The following is a 19,866-nucleotide window of genomic DNA, read 5'->3' as shown; positions in this document are numbered from 1 at the left end:
AGAATGCTCAAGGAGATGGAGCGAAAAGCTGTGCAGCGTTTGGGAAAGTGAGAAAGAGGTGACATGATAGAAGCTTATATAACGTTGGAAAATGTTAACCACTTCTCCTACCTTGGCAGTTATCTTTCCACAAGGGCCAATCTTGATGACGAAATCCAGCATCGCCTGAGCTCTGCGAGTGCGGCTTTCTCCCGATTGAAGTGCAGAGTGCTTGAGGACCTGGACATTTGCAGGGAAACCCAAATGCTTGTTTACAAAGCTATTGTACTACCAACCTTACTTTATGCTTGTGAAACATGGACCACTTATAAACGCCATCTCCAACTCCTTGAAAGATCCCACCAATGGTGTCTCCGAAAATTTTTACACATCACTTGGGAAGATAGGCGAACTAATGCCAGTGTACTGGAAGAAGCAAAGATCACCAGTGTCGAAGCAATGATTCTTCAACATCAACTTCGTTGGACTGGTCATGTTGTGCGGCTGCCTGATGATCGTCTTCCAAAGCAGCTACTCTATTCTGAACTTAAAAATGGAAAGCGTAATGCGGGTGGTCAACAAAAGAGGTTTAAAGACTCTCTCAAGGCAAATGTTAAAAAATGTAGTATAAAAACCAACAATTGGGGAACACTCACCAGCGAGCGCTCCAGTTGGAAAACAGCCTTTCCCAAAGGTGTCATGGGCTTGGAAGACACTCGAACTCAGGACGCAAAGGAGAAACATGCCAAGAGGAAGGCACACTTGGCAAATCCACACCGTGATCAACTCCTGTCCAGAAACCTATGTCCCCAATGTGGAAGGATGTGTGGATCCAGAATTGGTTTCCACAGTCACTTATGGACTCATTATTAAAACCGTGTTTATGGAAGACAATCTTACTTGGCTCTGAGTGATCGCCAAAGAATAAGATATAATTATGCATGGCAGAGAGAAAGCGGAGAGAGAAAAGTTTTTCTCTCTCTCTCATAACACTAGAACTAGTCAGCATCCCATGAAGCTGATTGCTGGACCATTCAGGGCAGATAAAAGGGAGTCCTCCTTCTTTCAGCACATTGTTAAACTATGGAACTCCCTGCCACAGGAGGCAGCGATGGCCACCAACTTTAAAAGAGGACTGGACAAATTCATGGAAGAGGAGAGGGCTAGAGATGGCTGCTGGACATCAGGAGGCAGTGAATACTTCTGAATACCAGTTGTGGATACAGCCATAGTTCATCTGCAGAAGTTGGATGATAGATTAGATGGCTCTCAAAGGGAGTTGATCAAATTCATGGAGGATGACGCTTTCGATAGCTGGCAGTCGCGACAGGAACCTCCATCTTCGAAAAAGGAATGCAAGAGCAGCTAAGCGGACCAGATTGCAGAGTTGGAAAGAGAGCAAAAAAGAACCAAGATCCTTTTCAAAGCACCCCTGGCTGTTTGGGTGAGCTCTGCAAAAATTGTGGGAATGTTCAGGGATTCAGGAGAGGATATATTGCTTGATTACAGCCTTTCCAACAAGTTCCACAATTTAGCAGAGTAACATTCCCCTTTTTAAAACTAACAGCGGATGCGTTTGCTCAGGCTCACTAAAGCCCTTATAATAACTGTTCTGGTATTTTCCCCTTATTCCCTCATAAAAGATAAGACACGACACAGTCTTCTATAAAAGTATAAAAAGAGTTTACTCACTCACATTCTGTTCACAGTTGGATCCCAGAAGGCAGACTTAGCTTAGAAAAGTAACATACACCTGGAAACTATCTCATAAGGAGACAGTCCCTTTGTTGCTTCTTCGACGAAAGTAGTCATAGAGAGAGAGATGGTGGACAGTCCTATATTTTTGTTACCTGCACAGCTCTAGTCACATGCAGAGGAAGTCTGTCCCAGACAGGAGATACAGGAATTTCCAACTGGCTGGTCCAGACATCCCCTTTTATGTCCACTCTAGGGATGTTGTACAGTGGTACCTTGGCTTACAGATGCTTCAGGTTACAGACTCCGCTAACCCAGAAAAGTACCTTGGGTTAAGAACTTTGCTTCAGGATGAGAACAGAAATTGCACAGCAGCGGCACGGCAGCAGCGGGAAGCCCCATTAGCTAAAGTGGTGCTTCAGGTTAAGAACAGTTTCAGGTTAAGAATGGACTTCCAGAACAAATTAAGTTCTTAACCCGAAGTACCACTGTACTTGAATGCTCTTGTGTTTCACATCCCACAAAAATAAAAACCCAAATAGTTCCCCCTAAGGGACCCTTCCGTTCTGTGTTTCTCACCTGAATTAGGCACATTAAATAGATTTGTGTAGATCTGTTCATACTGATGTAGCTACTGATATAATCTGTGTCTGGAGGGGTCTCGCTCGGGTTGCCATGGGGTACCCTGAGTCTCCCCGACAGCCTTATAGGGGTGCTAGTGTTGTACATGGCGGCTCCTTAGTAATCTGCACTGATTCCCAGCTGTGATGGGCACATCGGCTCCCGGCTCCGATTTCAATCTGCCAGCATTGCTGATCTCGCAGTGCTCCCGCGGTGACATTTTCGGAGGGCACAATAGCACAGCATCAATCACAGCTGGGGAACAAACAACAGCAGCTCCACGCAAAGGCAAAAGGTCGGGGCAGGCGTAGACGTAAGAAAATGCCCTCTCCAGCTGTGGGGGGAGCCGCTCCCCACCCATGCAATGCCCTCTCCTTTGTGCATGGAATGTGTTCCAATTTGTATAGTCCCTCTCAATCTTTCTCTTTGATGCCTGTCAGCTTTCCTACTATCCTTCTCAAAAGAGACAGCAGCAGCTGTCAGATTTTTTTTGGGGGGGGGGGAATCAGTTTGTAGAATCACAGCATTCATAGTTGGAAGGGACCCCTGAGGGTCATCTAGTCCAACCCGCTACAATGGGAGAACCACAGCTAAAAGTATCCCTGACAGATGGCCACCCAACCTTCGCTTAAAAACCTCCGAGGAAGGAGAGTCCATCACCTCCCGAGGGAGTCCACTCCTCTGTCTAACAGCTCTTGTCACCAGAAGGTTCTTCCTAATGCTTGTCTGAAATCTCCTTCCTCGTCATAGAATCATAGAATCATAGAGTTGGAAGAGACCACAAGGGCCATCGAGTCCAACCCCCTGCCAAGCAGGAAACACCATCAGAGCACTCCTGACATATGGTTGTCAAGCCTCTGCTTAAAGACCTCCAAAGAAGGAGACTCCACCACACTCCTTGGCAGCAAATTCCACTGTCGAACAGCTCTTACTGTCAGGAAGTTCTTCCTAATGTTTAGGTGGAATCTTCTTTCTTGTAGTTTGGATCCATTGCTCCTTGTCCGCTTCTCTGGAGCAGCAGAAAACAACCTTTCTCCCTCCTCTATGTGACATCCTTTTATATATTTGAACATGGCTATCATATCACCCCTTAACCTCCTCTTCTCCAGGCTAAAAATTCTCAGCTCCCTTAGCCGTTCCTCATAAGGCATCATTTCCAGGCCTTGGACCATTTTGGTTGCCCTCCTCTGGACACGTTCCAGTTTGTCAGTGTCCTTCTTGAACTGTGGTGCCCAGAACTGGACACAGTACTCCAGGTGAGGTCTGACCAGAGCAGAATACAGTGGCACTATTACTTCCCTTGATCTAGATGCTATACTCCTATTGATGCAGCCCAGAATTGCATTGGCTTTTTTAGCTGCCGCGTCACACTGTTGGCTCATGTCCAGTTTGTGGTCAACCAAGACTCCTAGATCCTTTTCACATGTACTGCTCTCAAGCCAGGTGTCACCCATCTTGTATTTGTGCCTCTCATTTTTTTTAATTTTTTTTTTGCCCAAGTGCAATACTTTACATTTCTCCCTGTTAAAATACATCTTGTTTGTTTTGGCCCAGTTCTCTAATCTGTCAAGGTCATTTTGAAGTGTGCTCCTGTCCTCTGGGGTGTTAGCCACCCCTCCCAGTTTGGTGTCATCTGCAAATTTGGTCAGGATGCCCTTGAGTCCATCATCCAAGTCGTTGATAAAGATGTTGAATAAGACCGGGCCCAAGACAGAACCCTGTGGCAGCCCACTAGTCACTCTTCTCCAGGATGAAGAGGAACCATTGATGAGCACCCTTTGGGTTCGGTCAGTCAGCCAGTTATAAATCCACTGAGTGGTAGCATAGTCAAGACCGCATTTTACCAGCTTCTTTACAAGAATATCCTGGGGCACCTTGTCAAATGCCTTGCTGAAATCAAGGTAGGCTACATCCACTGCATTCCCTTCATCTACCAGGCTTGTAATTCTGTCAAAAAACGAGATCAGGTTAGTCTAACATGACTTATTTTTCTGAAATCCATGCTGACTATTGGTGATCACAGCATTCCTTTCTAGGTGCTCACAGACTGTTTGCTTAATGATCTGCTCCAGAATCTTCCCTGGTATTGATATGCCAGACTGACTGGGCGGTACTTATTTGGGTCCTCTCTTTTCCCCTTTTTGAAAATAGGGACAACATTTGCCCTCCTCCAGTCTGCCGGAACTTCGCCTGTTCTCCAGGAATTCTCAAAGATGACTGCCAGTGGTTCTGAGATCACATCTGCCAGTTCTTTTAATACTCTTGGATGCAGTTCATCTGGCCCTGGAGACTTGAATACATCTAAACTAGTCAAGTATTCTTGTACTATCTCCTTAGTTATTCTGGGCTGTGTTTCCTCTGCTGAATCATTTGCTCCAAATTCTTCAGGTCGGGCATTGTTTTCTTTATCGGAGGCAAAGAAGGCATTGAGGAGTTCAGCCCTTTCTGTGTCCCCTGTTTGCATTTCACCATCTTCTCCTCTGAGTGACCCCACTGTTTCTTTGTTCTTCCTTTTGCTACAAACATACCCATAAAAGCCTTTTTTGTTGCTTTTAACCTCTCTAGCAAGCCTGAGTTCATTCTGTGCTTTAGCTTTTCTGACTTTCTGTCTACATGTGCTGGCTATTTGTTTGAATTCCTCTTTGGTGGTTTCCCCCCTTTTCCATTTTTTGTACACATCCTTTTTTAATCTTAACTCAGTTAAAAGTTCTTTAGATAGCCACCCTGGCTTCTTTAGGCACCTTCCATGTTTCCGTCTCATTGGTATTGCCTGAAGTTGTGCTTTTACTATCTCCCTCTTAATAAACTCCCAGCCATCATGAACTCCCTTTCCTTTTAGTATTACTGTCCATGGGATCTCACCCAGCACTTCCCTAAGTTTTATGAAGTCGGCTTTCTTAAAGTCAAGAAATTGAGTCCTAGTATGCCTGGCTGCTCATTTCCTCTGTAGAGTAAACTTCAGAAGAGCATGATCACTCGCGCCTAATGATCCTTCCACTTCTACCCCACTAACCAGGTCATCAACATTGGTTAGGACCAGATCTAAAATGGCTGTTCCTCTTGTTGCTTCTCCCACTTTCTGGACAATGAAGTTGTCTGCAAGAAACCACTGGGTTCAGGTCCTTCCCTGTGGAGTAGCAGGAAGCAAGCCTCCTCTGTCCAACAGCCTTTCAGATATTTGAAGATGGCTATTAACGCGGGTGGCGCTGTGGGTCAAACCACAGAGCCAAGGGCTTGCCAGTTGGAAGGTCGGCAGTTCGAATCCCCGCGACGGGGTGAGCTCCCGTTGCTCTGCCCCTGCTCCTGCCCACCTAGCAGTTCGAAAGCATGTCAAAGTGTAAGTAGATAAATAGGTACTGCTCTGGCGGGAAGGTAAACGGCATTTCTGTGTGCTGCTCTGGTTCACCAGAAGCGGCTCAGTCATGTTGGCCAAATGACCCAGAAACTGTACGCCGGCTCCCTCGGCCGATAAAGCGAGATGAGTGCCGCAACCCCAGAGTCGTCCACAACTGGGCCTAACGGTCAGGGGTCCCTTTACCTATATCCACCCACCACGCTGATGAAGAATTCTACAAAACAGTAGTCAACATCTGGAATTACTGTTCAGTGTTGGACATCATTGTTGAATACACAAAGCTTGTGTATTCAATCCCTGTGGAGTAGCAGGAAGCAAGCCTCCTCTATCAAACCATTCTGCAATCCTTTAAGCAGGGCAGGAAAGAGAGAGCCCTCTCTGCCCTCTTGTGGGTCAGAGTGAGGCCACCTCTGAAAAGCCGATCTCCATTAGCGCACTTTGCCTGCGTTAGTCCATTTCTTGCAAAATGGTGGGTTTTTTTTACCTTTAATATCAGTAATTTAGATAGCTGGCATTCAAGGGTTTGGCAAATTGCCCCTTTTGAAAATATATCTCAATGACTAAATGTCTCCAGAGAGCAGGGCTTGAACAACTGGGTTTTTCTTTTTTAATGGCATGGATTCATTTCTTATACAGTACCAAAATGAGGCACACGGCCACTCAGTGTCCACAGCAGAAGCAAATGCCTGGCTCATTTACGACCACATAGAACCTTTATTCACAATAATGAACTCACAGGTGGATAATGCTTCCATTTCTGTATTTCTTTATTCTTTGAGAAGGGAATCTTTGTACAAGTTAATACTCTATGCTGCGCGCTGTCTTTCGACTTTTGTCCTTCTCAGTTCTGACGCTTTATGGCTCAAATGTCTGATTCTTTGTTTTCTTTCTTTTTGATAGGTTTTGGTTGTTAACAAATCAAGATTTTTTCAAAAATCATTTTGCTAGGGATCTGCATGCGCACCTTCAGCATCTCAAAGCAGGGATGCTCTCCTCCAGTCACTCCCCAGCTAAATAGGGACTCCTAGTGCAGAGAGGAAGAGGACAGCAGGAGAGACAGAGCGCTACACTCCAAATATTTTAATAATCATAATACCCCACCCATCTGACTGGGTTTCCCCAGCCACTCTGGGCAGCTCACAACAGAATATTAAAAACACTATAAAACATCAAACATTAAAAATTTCCCTAAACAGGGCTGCCTTCAGATGTCTTCTAAATGTCATATAGTTGTTTATTTCCTTGACATCTAATGGGAGGGCGTTCCATGTGGCAGGCGCCACCACAGAGAAGGCCCTCTGCCTGGTTTCCTGTAGCTTTGCTTCTCACAATGAGGGAACCGCCAGAAGGTCCTCAGAGCTAGACCTCAGTGTCCAGGTTGAATGATGGGGGTGGAGACGCTCCTTCAGGTCTACTGGACTGAGGCCGTTGAGGGCTTTAAAGGTCAGCACCAACACTTTGAATTGTGCTCAGAAATGTACTGGGAGCCAATGTAGGTCTTTCAAGACCGGTGTTATATGGTCTCGGCGGCTGCTCCTAGTCACCAGTCTAGCTGCCGCATTCTGGATTAGTTGCAGTTTCCAGGTCACCTTCAAAGGCAGCCCCGCGTAGAGTGCATTGCAGTAGTCCAAGCGGGAGATAACCAGAGCATGCACCACTCTGGCGAGACAGTCTGCGGGCAGGGAGGGTCTCAGCCTGCGTACCAGATGGAGCTGGGAGACAGCCACCCTGGACACAGAATAAAGTGCACCCCCCAAGAATCCTGGGAACTGTAGCATTGTGGTGGGTAAACTAGAGTTCCCATTATTCTTTGCAGGGCTGTTTTAAATGCATGGCATGCGTGCAGCCAATATGGTGCAGTGGTTAGAGAACCTGGGAGTCCAGAGTTCAAATCCTCCCACTTGGCCATGCAGCCTTACCTACCTCACAGGGCTGTTGCGGAGGTCAAATGAGGATGGAGGGGGGCGGGGAAGGATAACACACACCACCTTGAGTTCCCTGGAGGAAAGGCGGAATATGAATGCAATGCATCAATAAATCCCAAACACAGCAAAGTGACAGATCTGTTTCTATTCTCTGTCATTGTGGGTTTGTGTGGCTGTTTCTCCTGGTCCTCTGTGAAACCCCCTCTCAGTCCCTGTTCATCTCTGGCAGATGCTAACCGAGAGAGTTAGCATTATGGACTCACAAACTTTTATGTTGCCGTTGGTAAAACGCCCGTAAGAATCTCGTGTGCTGCTGCAACACCATCAATCACAGTCGCTGTGGCCGAAATGCCACAGGCAGTGAGAGGATCTCTGGTAGAAGCCAAAGATACTGATTTGGGGACATTGTGTGCAAGGAGAAATAAAACCAAACCGAACAGCAATCCTCCGCCCCTTTCTTTTTTAGTTCCTGCAGGCTCTCGGTGCTTATAAACTAGAGAGGGGGAAAAGAAAAGGAGAAATAAGAAGTCAGTACCAGAAAATGAAAAGTAATAACTGTCCCCAGCAAGCTAGAGGCAGGCAGAGGGTTGTTCTTTGGTTTCCGATTCGTAATTCCAAGCCGAGCCTCTGTCATGTTTAGGGATGGAGGAGAAATTCAAGGGCCATAGCTCAGTGACAGAGCATTCGCCTTGCATGCAAAACGGTTCTGGGTTCAATCCCCAACAGCATCTGCGAGAGACTCTCTATCTGAAACTGTGTGAAGCTGCTACCAGTCAGCGCAGGCACTACTGAGTTAGATGGGGCAGTAGGTCTGGCTCCGCATAGGGCAGCTTCCGCTGTTTTGAGTTTGCATTTGCTATATACAATAGTTTTATTTCATTTATTTGTCCCCTGCATGTAAGTGGAGATTGTGGTTAATGCAGTGTAATTCTGTCCATCAGGGCTAGGGGGATTTGTGATGAGAGTGTCTCTGGTGGCATTTTGTAATAGTTTCATTTTAGAGGGGAATGCTGTGCTTTGGGATCAAACCCCGGGGTGGCCTTTCTGTGGACAGCAGGATTCAGCAAGAGGTTGTCATCCACTTGTGGGGACTGATAACAAGGCCCCGAACCAGCGTTGGCAACACTGATGAACTCAGATCCCCTTCTGGGACAGTGTAGGCTGAGCGTCATAGCCAGGGACTGGGCAAACACTCCATCATATTTGGATAATGCAGCACAGCAATTTCTCATTTACCCACTGCCTTGCAGGACATCTTCTGGAGAAGAAAAGGCCAAGGTGTAAAATCAACATAAATCCAGAGCAGAGTCCCTGAGACTTGATTCTCTACTTGATTCGGACTATGCCTACTGATGTATATTGTGCTCAAGGAAGTCTGGTTTGGTCAGAATTGAGTACAGTGGTACCTCGGTTTACGAAAAGTCCTGTTTGCGAAAGATTTGGTTTACGAACTCTGCAAAACCGGAAGTAGTGTCCCGGTTTGCAAACTTTACCTCGGTCTAAGAACGGAATCTGAACAGTGGAAGGGCACCGGTGGTGGGAGGCCTCATTAGGGAAAGCGCGCCTCGGTTTAAGAATGGTTTCGGTTTAAGAACGGACTTCTGGAACAGATTAAGTCCATAAAACGAGGTACCACTGTACAGTCAAACATCAGCTGTAGAACGTAATCCATTCTGGGATACCTTTCGACTTCTGAAACGTTTGACAACCAAAATCTGAAAGCGGAAGCCTCAATACAATAGGGAATCTCAAAATGGAAGCCAGGAAGCATGTTTGGTTTCCAAAAATCATTCGAAAACCGGAGCAGTTACTTCTGGGTTTTCAGCATTCAGGAATCGACTTTTGACTGTATACACTACTAGGTAAAAGTAAAGGGACCCCTGACTGTTAGGTCCAGTCGTGGACGACTCTGGGGTTGCGGCGCTCATCTCGCTTTACTGGTGGGGGAGAAGAACCATAGACTCCACCTGGAGCTTCTTGGTTTAAAAAGCAGGATAGACGTGCAGTAAATGAATAATTCTTAAAAATAATAAAGAATGGATGGGTCTTTGAACCGGCAGGGCAGTTCTCCTGTGCTAAAGCTCTTGCTGTTTTCCCCTTTCTCCCAGGATGCCTTGCTGAGCCTGGGCTCTGTCCTTGATGTCTCCAGCCTCCGGGAAGTCATCAAAGATGCCATCGCCTCGGTGCTCCCCAAAGTGGTAAGTAGAGCAGCCAGCTTTTATTTTGGGAGGGGGGGTGGCCCGAGGATGCGCAACTTCCTTTCCCTTCTAGCTTAATCTGTGCAGCTGAAATGGCCAGAGGGAGGAGGGGGCTCCCTTTTGACAGAAACTGAGCTTTCAGGTGTAGGTCCCAGTCTGCTTTGAAGCATCTTTGGAGGTTTTGTCTGCAGATCTTTGGAGATTCTGAACCACGGAACTTCATTTACATGCCTTCATGTTCCTGGCTAGAACACAGGAAACTGCCTTCTACTCGGTTATGTTTAGATCCATCTTCTTCAGTATTGTTGTGGGTTTGGAGGGGGTCAGTCTGGGTGATGCCCCAAGCCCCTTGCAGGTCTTGGGGTCCTGTACCCAGTGGGAGTTAGCATCTAAGAGAGGATGCTGTTGCTGAACGGGTCAGGCAGGTTTTTGGGGGAGACAATGACCTTAGCTGGCCACTTAAGTGTCCTCAACATCCCAAAAGAATGAGCTAGGCTGCAAAAGCTACAGCTAAGGAATGGTGCCCTCCAGGCTGGTGTGTGTGTGTGTGTGTGTGTGTGTGTGTGTGTGTGCTTTCTTCCACCCCACTCACCTGCCTGCTAAGTAGGAGAACTATTGTGGGAAATATGTGTGAGCTGAGCTTGAAAGCAGGCGGGGAGCTGGATGCACAGAGACCCGTGTGATCTGTGCTGGATCCAAAGATCTGACTAATGGAGAAGCAAGATCTGTTGGGGTGTCAATGCTGGGAACACCTTCATCTTATGCTCTGGTTGTGTGTGTGGGTGTGTAAATAAATCCAGATATCCTAAAGACACCACAGTCTCTGTTGACCTCCATTCCAAGGAAACCTAACACCAGGGCAAGCTCCTGGAAGCCCTGGAATTTCTCACTGCTTGGAGACTGGGGTGGCAAACAACAGCATTGTCTGCTGGGATGGACAGCTGCTTTCTCAACGCTGGAGGGCTTTGCTGTCCTGCTACCCGAGATCCTTTCAGTTGGGGGTGTCGAGATTTGAACCCGGGACCTTCGAAACAAACCTGGCATTCCCTTTGCCACTGACCTGCAGCAACTCCTCTTCCTCCTCTTCTTGTTCCCTCTCCTCAATAAGGGCCAGCAGCTTAATCAGCTGAAATGTGTGTTGATTAATTGGTGGGGGCTAATTTTATTCTGCAGGGCTTTTGGTTAAGGGCACACCTGTCTTTCATGATTCTAGATTCAGGAAGGTAGCCGTGATGGTCTGATGCAGTTGAAATAAATAAATAAATAAAATGTCCAGTAGCACCTTAGAGACCACCTAAGTTCGTTCTGGGTATAAGTGTGCATGCACATGAAAGTTTATACCCAGAACAAACTTAGTTGGTCTCTAAGGTGCTACTGGACAATTTTTTATTTATTTCGACCTGTCTTTCCATTTCAATTCAGGTGTGTTTCCATAGCAGGTAATGGAGAGGGGGGGGGGTTTAGAGATACCGTATCTCCTCCTTTAAGCAATAAGTGGTAGCTTTGGTGTTTTAAATTTTAAGTAATATCTCATATATCTACATCTGAAAAAGACGCTTCCGTTGACTGTTTAGAAACATGCATATTAAATCTCAGTTGATAAATGCACTAATATTCTTGGGAATGATTGACAACCCGGCTGTTCACCCATGATGAAAGTAAAAAATTAGTCACGGCGTTTTCATATTTGCATTTTGTCATGTTCCAAGACACTTCCCGTGGCCAGACTGCGAGGCTGAAGAGCCAGAAAACACTCTTCTCCCTCTCTTCCGAGCGTGGCACCTCTTGGAGGATCTGGCTGCGTGACCTTAGAGCTGGATTCAGAAGCAGCTCGGGTTCAGCAGAGTGCAAGCTGTGAGGCTGTGCTTTGATCCAGCAACTCCTCGGGGATTATTCAGGTCCCGGAGTTCAGCTGGCCAGTTCAAAGCAAAGCAATGCTGCGTGGCTGCTCAGGTCTTTCCTGAGCTAATGTGTGCCACACAGGGGAGAAACTGCTCAGGTTGTCTTGCAAAGCAATTGACTACCAAAGGAAGATGCAGTTCAGTGAGCCCCGCCTGTTCCTAAAACCTGCACATGCCAGCTTGCCATGCGTCTGAGGCCAACCCATGCCTATTCCAGTGGACGCTCGGATTGCGAATGTGATCCGTGCAGGATGCATGTTCGCAACCCGCAGCATTTGCAACTGTGCACATGCAGGTTGCAATTCAGTGCTTCTGTACATGTGCAAAGTGCAATTTAGCGCTTCTGCGCATGCATGACTGCCAAAACACAGAGGTAACCCGTTCTGGTACTTCTGGGTTTTGGCGCGTCTGTAACCCGAAAAAACGCAACCTGAAGCATCTGTAACCCGAGGTATGACTGTACTGTGGTACCTCAGGTTACAGATGCTTTAGGTTACATACACTTCAGGTTACAGACTCCGCTAACCCAGAAATATTACCTCGGGTTAAGAACTTTACTTCAGGATGAGAACAGAAATCATGCTCCAGTGGCGCGGCAGCAGGAGGAGGCCCCATTAGCTAAAGTGGTGCTTCAGGTTAAGAACAGTTTCAGGTTAAGTATGGACCTCCGAAAAAAATTAAGTACTTAACCTGAGGTACCACTGTATTATTGTTGTTGTTGTTGTTATCCCACTGTTTCCCCCTTCTTGGCTCCCTCCTCCTCTCCTCCTTGTCTGCTTCATCCCCTGCGTTTGCTGTAGCAGCCATGCTTGATAAGGCACAACCCAGGTTTCCAGGATGATGTAGTGGTTAAGAGCGGTGGACTCATAATCTGGTGAACCGGGTTCGCTTCCCCGCTCCTCCACATGCAGCTGCTGGGTGACCTTGGACCAGTCACATTTCTCTGAAGTCTCTCAGCCTCACGCACCTCACAGAGTGTTTGTTGTGGGGGAGGAAGAGAAAGCAGATTGTGAGATGCTTTGAGGTAATAATAATAATAATAATAATAATTTATACCCTACCCATCTGGCTGGGTTTCCCCAGCTTCCAACAAAACACTAAAATACAATGACCTATTAAACATTAAAAGCTTCGCTAAACAGGGCTGCCTTCAGATGTCTTCTAAAAGTTTGACATCTGGTGGGAGGGTGTTCCACAGGGTGGGCACCACCACTGAGAAGGCCCTCTGCCTGGTTCCCTGTAACCTGGCTTCTCGCAGTGAGGGAACCGCCAGAAGACCCTCGGAGCTGGACCTCAGTGTCTGGGCAGAACGATGGGGGTGGAGACGCTCCTTCAGATATTCTAGACCGAGGCCCCCACCCACCCCTGTAGAAGTTTATTCCCCACCTGTTCCTGGACTAGATCTTTCCTGGGAAGGGGCCATTTCGTGGTCCTCCTCAGGTGTCAAAATGTCTTGGGCCAGCCCTGCTCTAAATGCAGATGGGTGGACTGCATGATAGATGGGGAGACAGGCCTGGTTTAAGACTGTTTCCTGCATCTTCCGAATGCCAGACACAAAAGCAAAGGTCACCTTGGAAACCTCCCGAAGTGACGGCGTGAGTATGTGCTTGTACCACTTTAAATCCATCCCCGTCCTCTGCCTTGTGGGCATGTTGCTTTGATGTGCTGTTAGCCATTTCAGAACATGAAATCATTCTTTCTGACATTTGCTAATCGCCCGCGCGCTCCCTCCCTCTTTCCCCGATAGCGCAGCGCTCAACAATGCCAAATCCCTGCTGCGTCTCCAAACTATTGTGTTCCTAATCTCCTGGCATTACAGCATTAATGCCGCAGGATAATAATAACACCTTGCGCAGGCCCCCTCCCCCTCAGAGAGTCTATTAGCGCTTAATCTCAGCTATGAGCTCCTCCAGAAGGCGGCACGGGCGGCCGCGCTGCGGCTGTACCGACGCTGCTCCCTTAGAAAGATAAGAGGAGCCTGCCGGATCAGGCCCATGGGAGTCCATTGAGTCCAGTATCCTGCTCTCACAGTGGCCGGCCAGATACGTGTTGGAAATCAGCAGGCAGGATTCGAACACAAGAGCCCTCTCCCCTCCTGGGGTTTCCAGCAACTTTATTCAGGAGCTTTGCTGCCTCCAGCTGTGGGGGCAGAGCACAGCCATCATGACTAGTAGCCATCAATAGTTCATTGCCTCCTCGGAAAGGAGTTCCACAGTTGAACTGCACATGTCAAGTGCAAGTAGATAAATAGGTACCGCTCCGGCGGGAAGGTAAACGGCATTTCCGTATGCTGCTCTGGTTTCTCCAGAAGCGGTTTAATCATGCTGGACACATGACCCGGAAGCTGTACGCCGGCTCCCTCGGCCAATAAAGCAAGATGAGCACCGCAACCCCAGAGTCGGCCACAACTGGACCTGATGGTCAGGGGTCCCTTTACCTTTTTTACATGAAGGAAGACAAACCTAGACAGCATCTTAAAAAGCAGAGACATCACCTTGCCAACAAAGGTCCGTCTAGTTAAAGCTCTGATTTTCCCAGTAGTGATGTATGGAAGTGAGAGCTGGACCATAAAGAAGGCTGATCGCTGAAGAATGGATGCTTTTGAATTCTGGTGCTGGAGGAGACTCTTGAGAGTCCCATGGACTGCAAGAAGATCCAACCTCTCCATTCTGAAGGAAATCAGCCCTGAGTGCTCACTGGAAGGACAGATCCTGAAGCTGAGGCTCCAAGACTTTGGCCACCTCCTGAGAAGACTCCCTGGGAAAGACCCTGATGTTGGGAAAGATGGAGGGCACAAGGAGAAGAGGACAACAGAGGATGAGATGGTTGGACAGTGTTCTCGAAGCTACCAAAATAAATTTGACCCAACTGTAGCAGGCAGTGGAAGACAGGAGGGCCTGGCGTGCTCTGGTCCATGGGGTCACGAAGAGTCGGACACGATGAAATGACAACAATATGAAGGAAGACTTCCTTTTTTAGCTGGCCTAAAACTATATATATATATGTGTGTGTGTGTGTGTGTGTGTGTGTGTGTGTCTTTCTGTCATTTTTGCCAGTTCTGCATAGTTCATCAACTTCTCTTGCCATTGTTCTGCTATTTCTCCAGTCTTCCAATTTTGTGCAATCAACATTCTCGCTGCTGTAAAACTTCAACAACCAGCTTCATTTGACGTATTAAGAGGGGGGGGGGGGAATCTCTATCCACTTTTACCATGCAATGCATGATTTTTAAAAACTGATCTCATGCCAGATGTCAAAGAGAACAACAACTACCAGACTTTTAGATGCCATCTGAAGGCAGCCCTGTTTAGGGAAGCTTTTAATGTTTGATGCATTACTGTATTTTAATATTTTGTTGGAAGCCGCCCAGAGTGGCTGGGGAGACCCACATTCTACTCATGTAAAAACATGCTGATTCCCAGACTGTCCATGGGCCGGATTTAGAAGGCGATCTGGCCCCCGGGCCTTACGTTGCCTACCTATGGCCTACTCCATGGTGGCCCCTGAGCTGTAGAACGGCCACCCCAAAGAGATGCCTCTGGCCCCTTCATGGTACAGATTTCAGCAACTGTTGAAGCTGCACCTTCTCAGCCTCGCTTTTGACGCTTGAGGTGTGTATTTTTAGCACCCACCTTTTTCTTGTTAATTTAAGCTGTTTCAACATAGACATTTGATGCTTCTGTGGTGGGTGGGGTCGTTGAGAATATAACCGTTGCAAATAAGGGGGAAAACTAAAATATTTGGGGATCGGGGGGTGGGGGGAGAGAGCTCCAGAAGGAGCACACACACATGTATTGCCATAAAAAACCCCAAAATAACGAAGTGAGGAAACCGCATTAATGCTTCGAGTGCAGAAAAAGTGTCTGAGAGAAGACAGAGCTTGCTTCTCAGAGAATAAATGATTTTGAAAGTGGTCCTTGCTTTTCCCCAGCGGGCAAGGAGATAGTGTCCAAACGCAAGCCAAGGGGACTAAAGTTTGTTCAGAAATATTTCAAAAAAAGTCAGCAGGAGTTGAGGTGGGGTGTAGTATAGACTGTTTTCAGAATATTGTGTAATATCATGCTGAATGTGTTTCCCTTGTTGTAACCTGCCTTGAGACTTTGGAGTGATAGGTAGGTAATAAGTTGTAATAATAATAATAATAATAATAATTTTAAAAAATTGTTCTCTCTGTCCTCGATTCTCACACACGCATAGAAAGGGAGAGAAATAAATCAGGACGTTTTCATTCTCCCCTTAGCTGTTTTCACGCAGTGCAATTATTGCCGAGCGCCTGTTAGCAAGGGAGCTTTGTGTGAGTGCGCATGTTAATTAAATTCTTTTCAAAAAGCCAAGATCAGAATGACTATTCTTTGTAAAACAGAAATCCACGCTTTGCAGCTTTGAGAGAGACTCGTTTGCTGCATTGGGGTGGGAGTGAAATCCCCTTGCCTTGTTGCTGGAAAAGATAATTGCAGGGGCTGTTCTTGTGTTAGAGAAGCACAGAGGCACTTTCAAGGCTGCAGGGGCCCTGATCCTGCAAGCTCTTCCTAGGTCCTTCGGATTCTTATATTGACCTACCTTACAGGGTTGTTGTAAGCTCTGCAGCTAGACAACGGCGGTGCAAAGTGGCCAGAACACTCGCAAGCGCCAGACAAATGTAAAATAGGAAGTTTTTCAACCCACCAATTATCGGGCAACTCCCTCAAATCCCCCCCTTCCCCCTCCAGTCGGCAGACGTCGCTTTCATGCTCTGACTCACTTCCTGGCAACTGGGTGCCAAAATAATTAATGATAACGAATGTGTTATTGGGTCCGTGCCAGCTAATTATTGCAGATCTTTCAGCCTGCCCTTGCCCAATTAAATACATTTAATTAACGCCGTTTGCAAAACTTGTACACACTGTAGCACCCTTTTGGAGGAAGCTGTGAAAAAGTTTGTCTTCAAGATGAGAGCTGTGTCTTTTGCAAAAACAAAGGCACCTCCTCTGTAGGAAATTTTCATCCGCGGTGGAAAGCCCTCCATAGAGAGACCACCTTGCGTTCCTGTCTGCAGCTGGTGGTTGTGGAGGTCCTTGAGAGAGAGCCAGTCCCATATAGACCACTGGGTGTTAAACTTGTACAGTGGTACCTCGGGTTAAGAACTTAATTCGTTCCTGAGGTCCGTTCTTAACCTGAACCTGTTCTTAACCTGAAGCACCACTTTAGCTAATGGGGCCTCCTGCTGCCACCGCACCACCAGAGCAAGATTTCTGTTCTCATCCTGAAGCAAAGTTCTTAACCCGAGGTACTATTTCTGGGTTAGCGGAGTCTGTAACCTGAAGCGTCTGTAACCTGAAGCATCTGTAACCCGAGGTACCACTGTACACTGAAGCAGGAAGGGGAAAAGGGAAAAAGAAGTTGAGCAGATAGTGTACATTTTTTACACACAGTAGATCTTAGGTGGGACGCAGGTGGCGCTGTGGGTTAAAGCCTCAGCGCCTAGGACTTGCCGATCGAAAGGTCGGCGGTTCGAATCCCCGCGGCGGGGTGCGCTCCCGTTGCTCGGTCCCAGCGCCTGCCAACCTAGCAGTTCGAAAGCACCTCCGGGTGCAAGTAGATAAATAGGGACCGCTTACCAGCGGGAAGGTAAACGGCGTTTCTGTGTGCGGCTCTGGCTCGCCAGAGCAGCGATGTCACGCTGGCCACGTGACCCGGAAGTGTCTCCGGACAGCGCTGGCCCCTGGCCTCTTAAGTGAGATGGGCGCACAACCCCAGAGTCTGTCAAGACTGGCCCGTACGGGCAGGGGTACCTTTACCTTTACCTTTTAGATCTTAGGTGTGATCTCTGACAGCATTTCCAATTAAGAAGGTGTCGTCGGATAACAGTTGAAAGGAAAGTGCGCTGTCCTGGTTCTCTGCCTAAGAGACCCTGGAGACCTGCTGGCAGTCAGGGCAGGCCATGGGTGGGCTTGAAGGACCTATTTTGGTGTTTTACTAAAACCACTGATGCCTCATGAAGTCTCCTTTGTCAAGTCTCTCTTTGCTCTGTCCTCTTCATCCCTCTGTGTGTCCTGGGAATCCAAGGGGTGGGTCATAGAATCATAGAGTGGGAGGGACCCCAAGGGTCATCTAGTCCAACCCCCTGCAATGCAGGAATCTCAGACAAAGCATCCACGGCAGACGGCCACCCAACCTCTGCTTAAAAGCCTCCAAGGAAGGAGAGTTGACAACCTTCTGAGGGAGACTGTTCCACTGTCAAACAGCTCTTACTGTATGGGTAGGCAACATAAGGACCAGGGGCCAGATCCGGCCTAATAGCCTTCTCAATCCGGCCCGCGGACGGTCCAGGAATCAGCATGTTTTTACATGAGTAGAATGTGTCCTTTTATTTAAAATGCATCTCTGGGTTATTTGTGGGGCATGGGAATTCGTTCATTTTTTTCCTCCAAAATATAGTCTGCCCCCCCCACAAGGTCTGAGGGACAATGGACCAGCCCCCTGCTGAAAAAGTCTGCTGACCCCTGTCTTACTGCCATAAAGTTCTTCCCGATATTTAGTGGGAATCCCCTTTCTTGTAACTTGAAGCTGTTGGTTCAAGTCCTACCTTCCAGAGCAGGAGAAAACAAGTTTGTTCCCTCTTTGCAGCAGGCGGGGTGACCCTTAAGCAACCGGCCTCATCTCTGTCTCCTGGTCCCTCTGCTCCTGCCGCTGAGTCTGAACTGCTCTCTGCCCCAGCCTCTTCCTGCTCACCCTAAGCCTGTTACTCCTTCAGCTTCTGACGCCTTCTTCTCCCAGTCTGCCCCCTCTTCTCCCTCCCACCACTCATTGTCGCCCCACCACCAATCCCCTGGCTCTGAGCCTTCTTCCCACCCCTCCCAAGAGTCCCCAGCCTGAGACAATGCCTTCCACTAGCTTCATGGGTGGGCCAGCTCTGTTTGGAAACAATGCAAAAAATATGCCCAACATCTTTGATCAAGAGGCAATCATTCCTAGCACATCAAACCCTTCCTGCATCTGAGCTTAATCAGTTAATTGCACTCATCAGTTAATTTAAGCTTGCAACCCGAATAATAAAGAGGCCTTGGGCTGCAGATTGATGAGAGAGGCATTGGGTTGTTGCTAGTCCTGTAGTTCTGCCTCCATCGCGCCTCTCCAGCCCGAGGCTGGAGCCACCAGGTATAAGGACCTGGACGGTTAAGTCCAGTCAAAGGCAACTATGGGGTTGTGGTGCTCATCTCGCTTTCAGGCCGAGGGAGCCGGCGTTTGTCCACAGAAAGCTTTCCGGGTCATATGGCCAGCAGGACTAAACTGCTTCTGGCACAATGTGACACCGTGATGGAAACCAGAGCGCACGGAAATGCTGTTTACCTTCTCGCTGCAATGGTACCTATTTATCTACTTGCGCTGGCATGCTTTCAAACTGCTAGGTTGGCAGAAGCTGAGACAGAGCTGTGGGAGATCACTCCGTTGTGGGGATTTGAACCGCCGACCTTCCAATTGGCAAGCCCAAGAGGCTCAGTGGTTTAGGCCACAGTGCCACCCACATCTCTTAGCCACCAAGTACACAGCAATGGCATGAATCAGTGGTCTCCTTTCCATCCTTTGGGTTAGCATCTGTGCTCAGCAGGCATTATGCACGGAGCGTTTGTTTGCCAGAAACCAATGCGCAAAGCTCTCAGCGCAGGTACTGATCACCTGTTCAAAAGGGGGGGGGGGAAGCAGGCAGGTTAGCTGGCCTGTCTATGGAACAACTGTTGCTCCACACAATGGCTCAATTAGCAACACCTGTCACTCCATACAGGCTTGATGCCAACAGGAAAACCTGCCTGGTACTGCCAAGTGGGTGACCGCATGTGGAACAGCAACAAAGGGCTGGCTTGCGCTTATCACATGATGGCTGCCGCAACTCCTCATGTGACAACCACAGCACCCAGTGGTGGCATTTTAAGTGACAATGAGTTGCAGCGGACCGGACACTCATCACTTGTTTGCCACCTCAGTGGAACATGTTGTGTTTGAGGACGTAAAGGCAAAGAGTCAAGTGTTCATCTGTGGGACATTGCAGCTTCTCTAAACTAAAATCCCGTGGCTTTTCCTTTTCGGGGGGGCTTCCCCTTGATAATTTTGGTTGCCCTTTTGTGAGCTTCCCCCAGCATTATGACCAGTGCCGGATTTACGTATAAGCTAAACAAGCTATAGCTTCGGACCCCACTCTCTTGGGGGCCCCAAAT

At 47.9% G+C, this 19,866-nt stretch overlaps 1 protein-coding gene across 5 annotated transcripts in view; it reads left to right on the top strand.

Annotated features, from left to right (window-relative positions):
* Nucleotides 1-19,866, top strand: part of PDE2A (phosphodiesterase 2A) — a 367,056-nt gene that overhangs the window by 249,137 nt on the left and 98,053 nt on the right. For all 5 annotated transcript variants that reach the window (XM_081909635.1, XM_081909636.1, XM_081909637.1 and 2 more), the window contains one exon: nt 9,684-9,773. In XM_081909635.1, coding sequence (XP_081765761.1) covers nt 9,684-9,773 — 90 coding nt within the window. The remainder of the gene's footprint in view (nt 1-9,683; nt 9,774-19,866) is intronic.

This window comes from Podarcis melisellensis (assembly GCF_964234715.1).
Source record: "Podarcis melisellensis genome assembly, chromosome: 4".
NCBI lineage: Eukaryota > Metazoa > Chordata > Lepidosauria > Squamata > Lacertidae > Podarcis > Podarcis melisellensis.
Note: the sequence above shows the minus strand (reverse complement) of the source record. Positions and strands in the feature narration are given on the sequence as shown.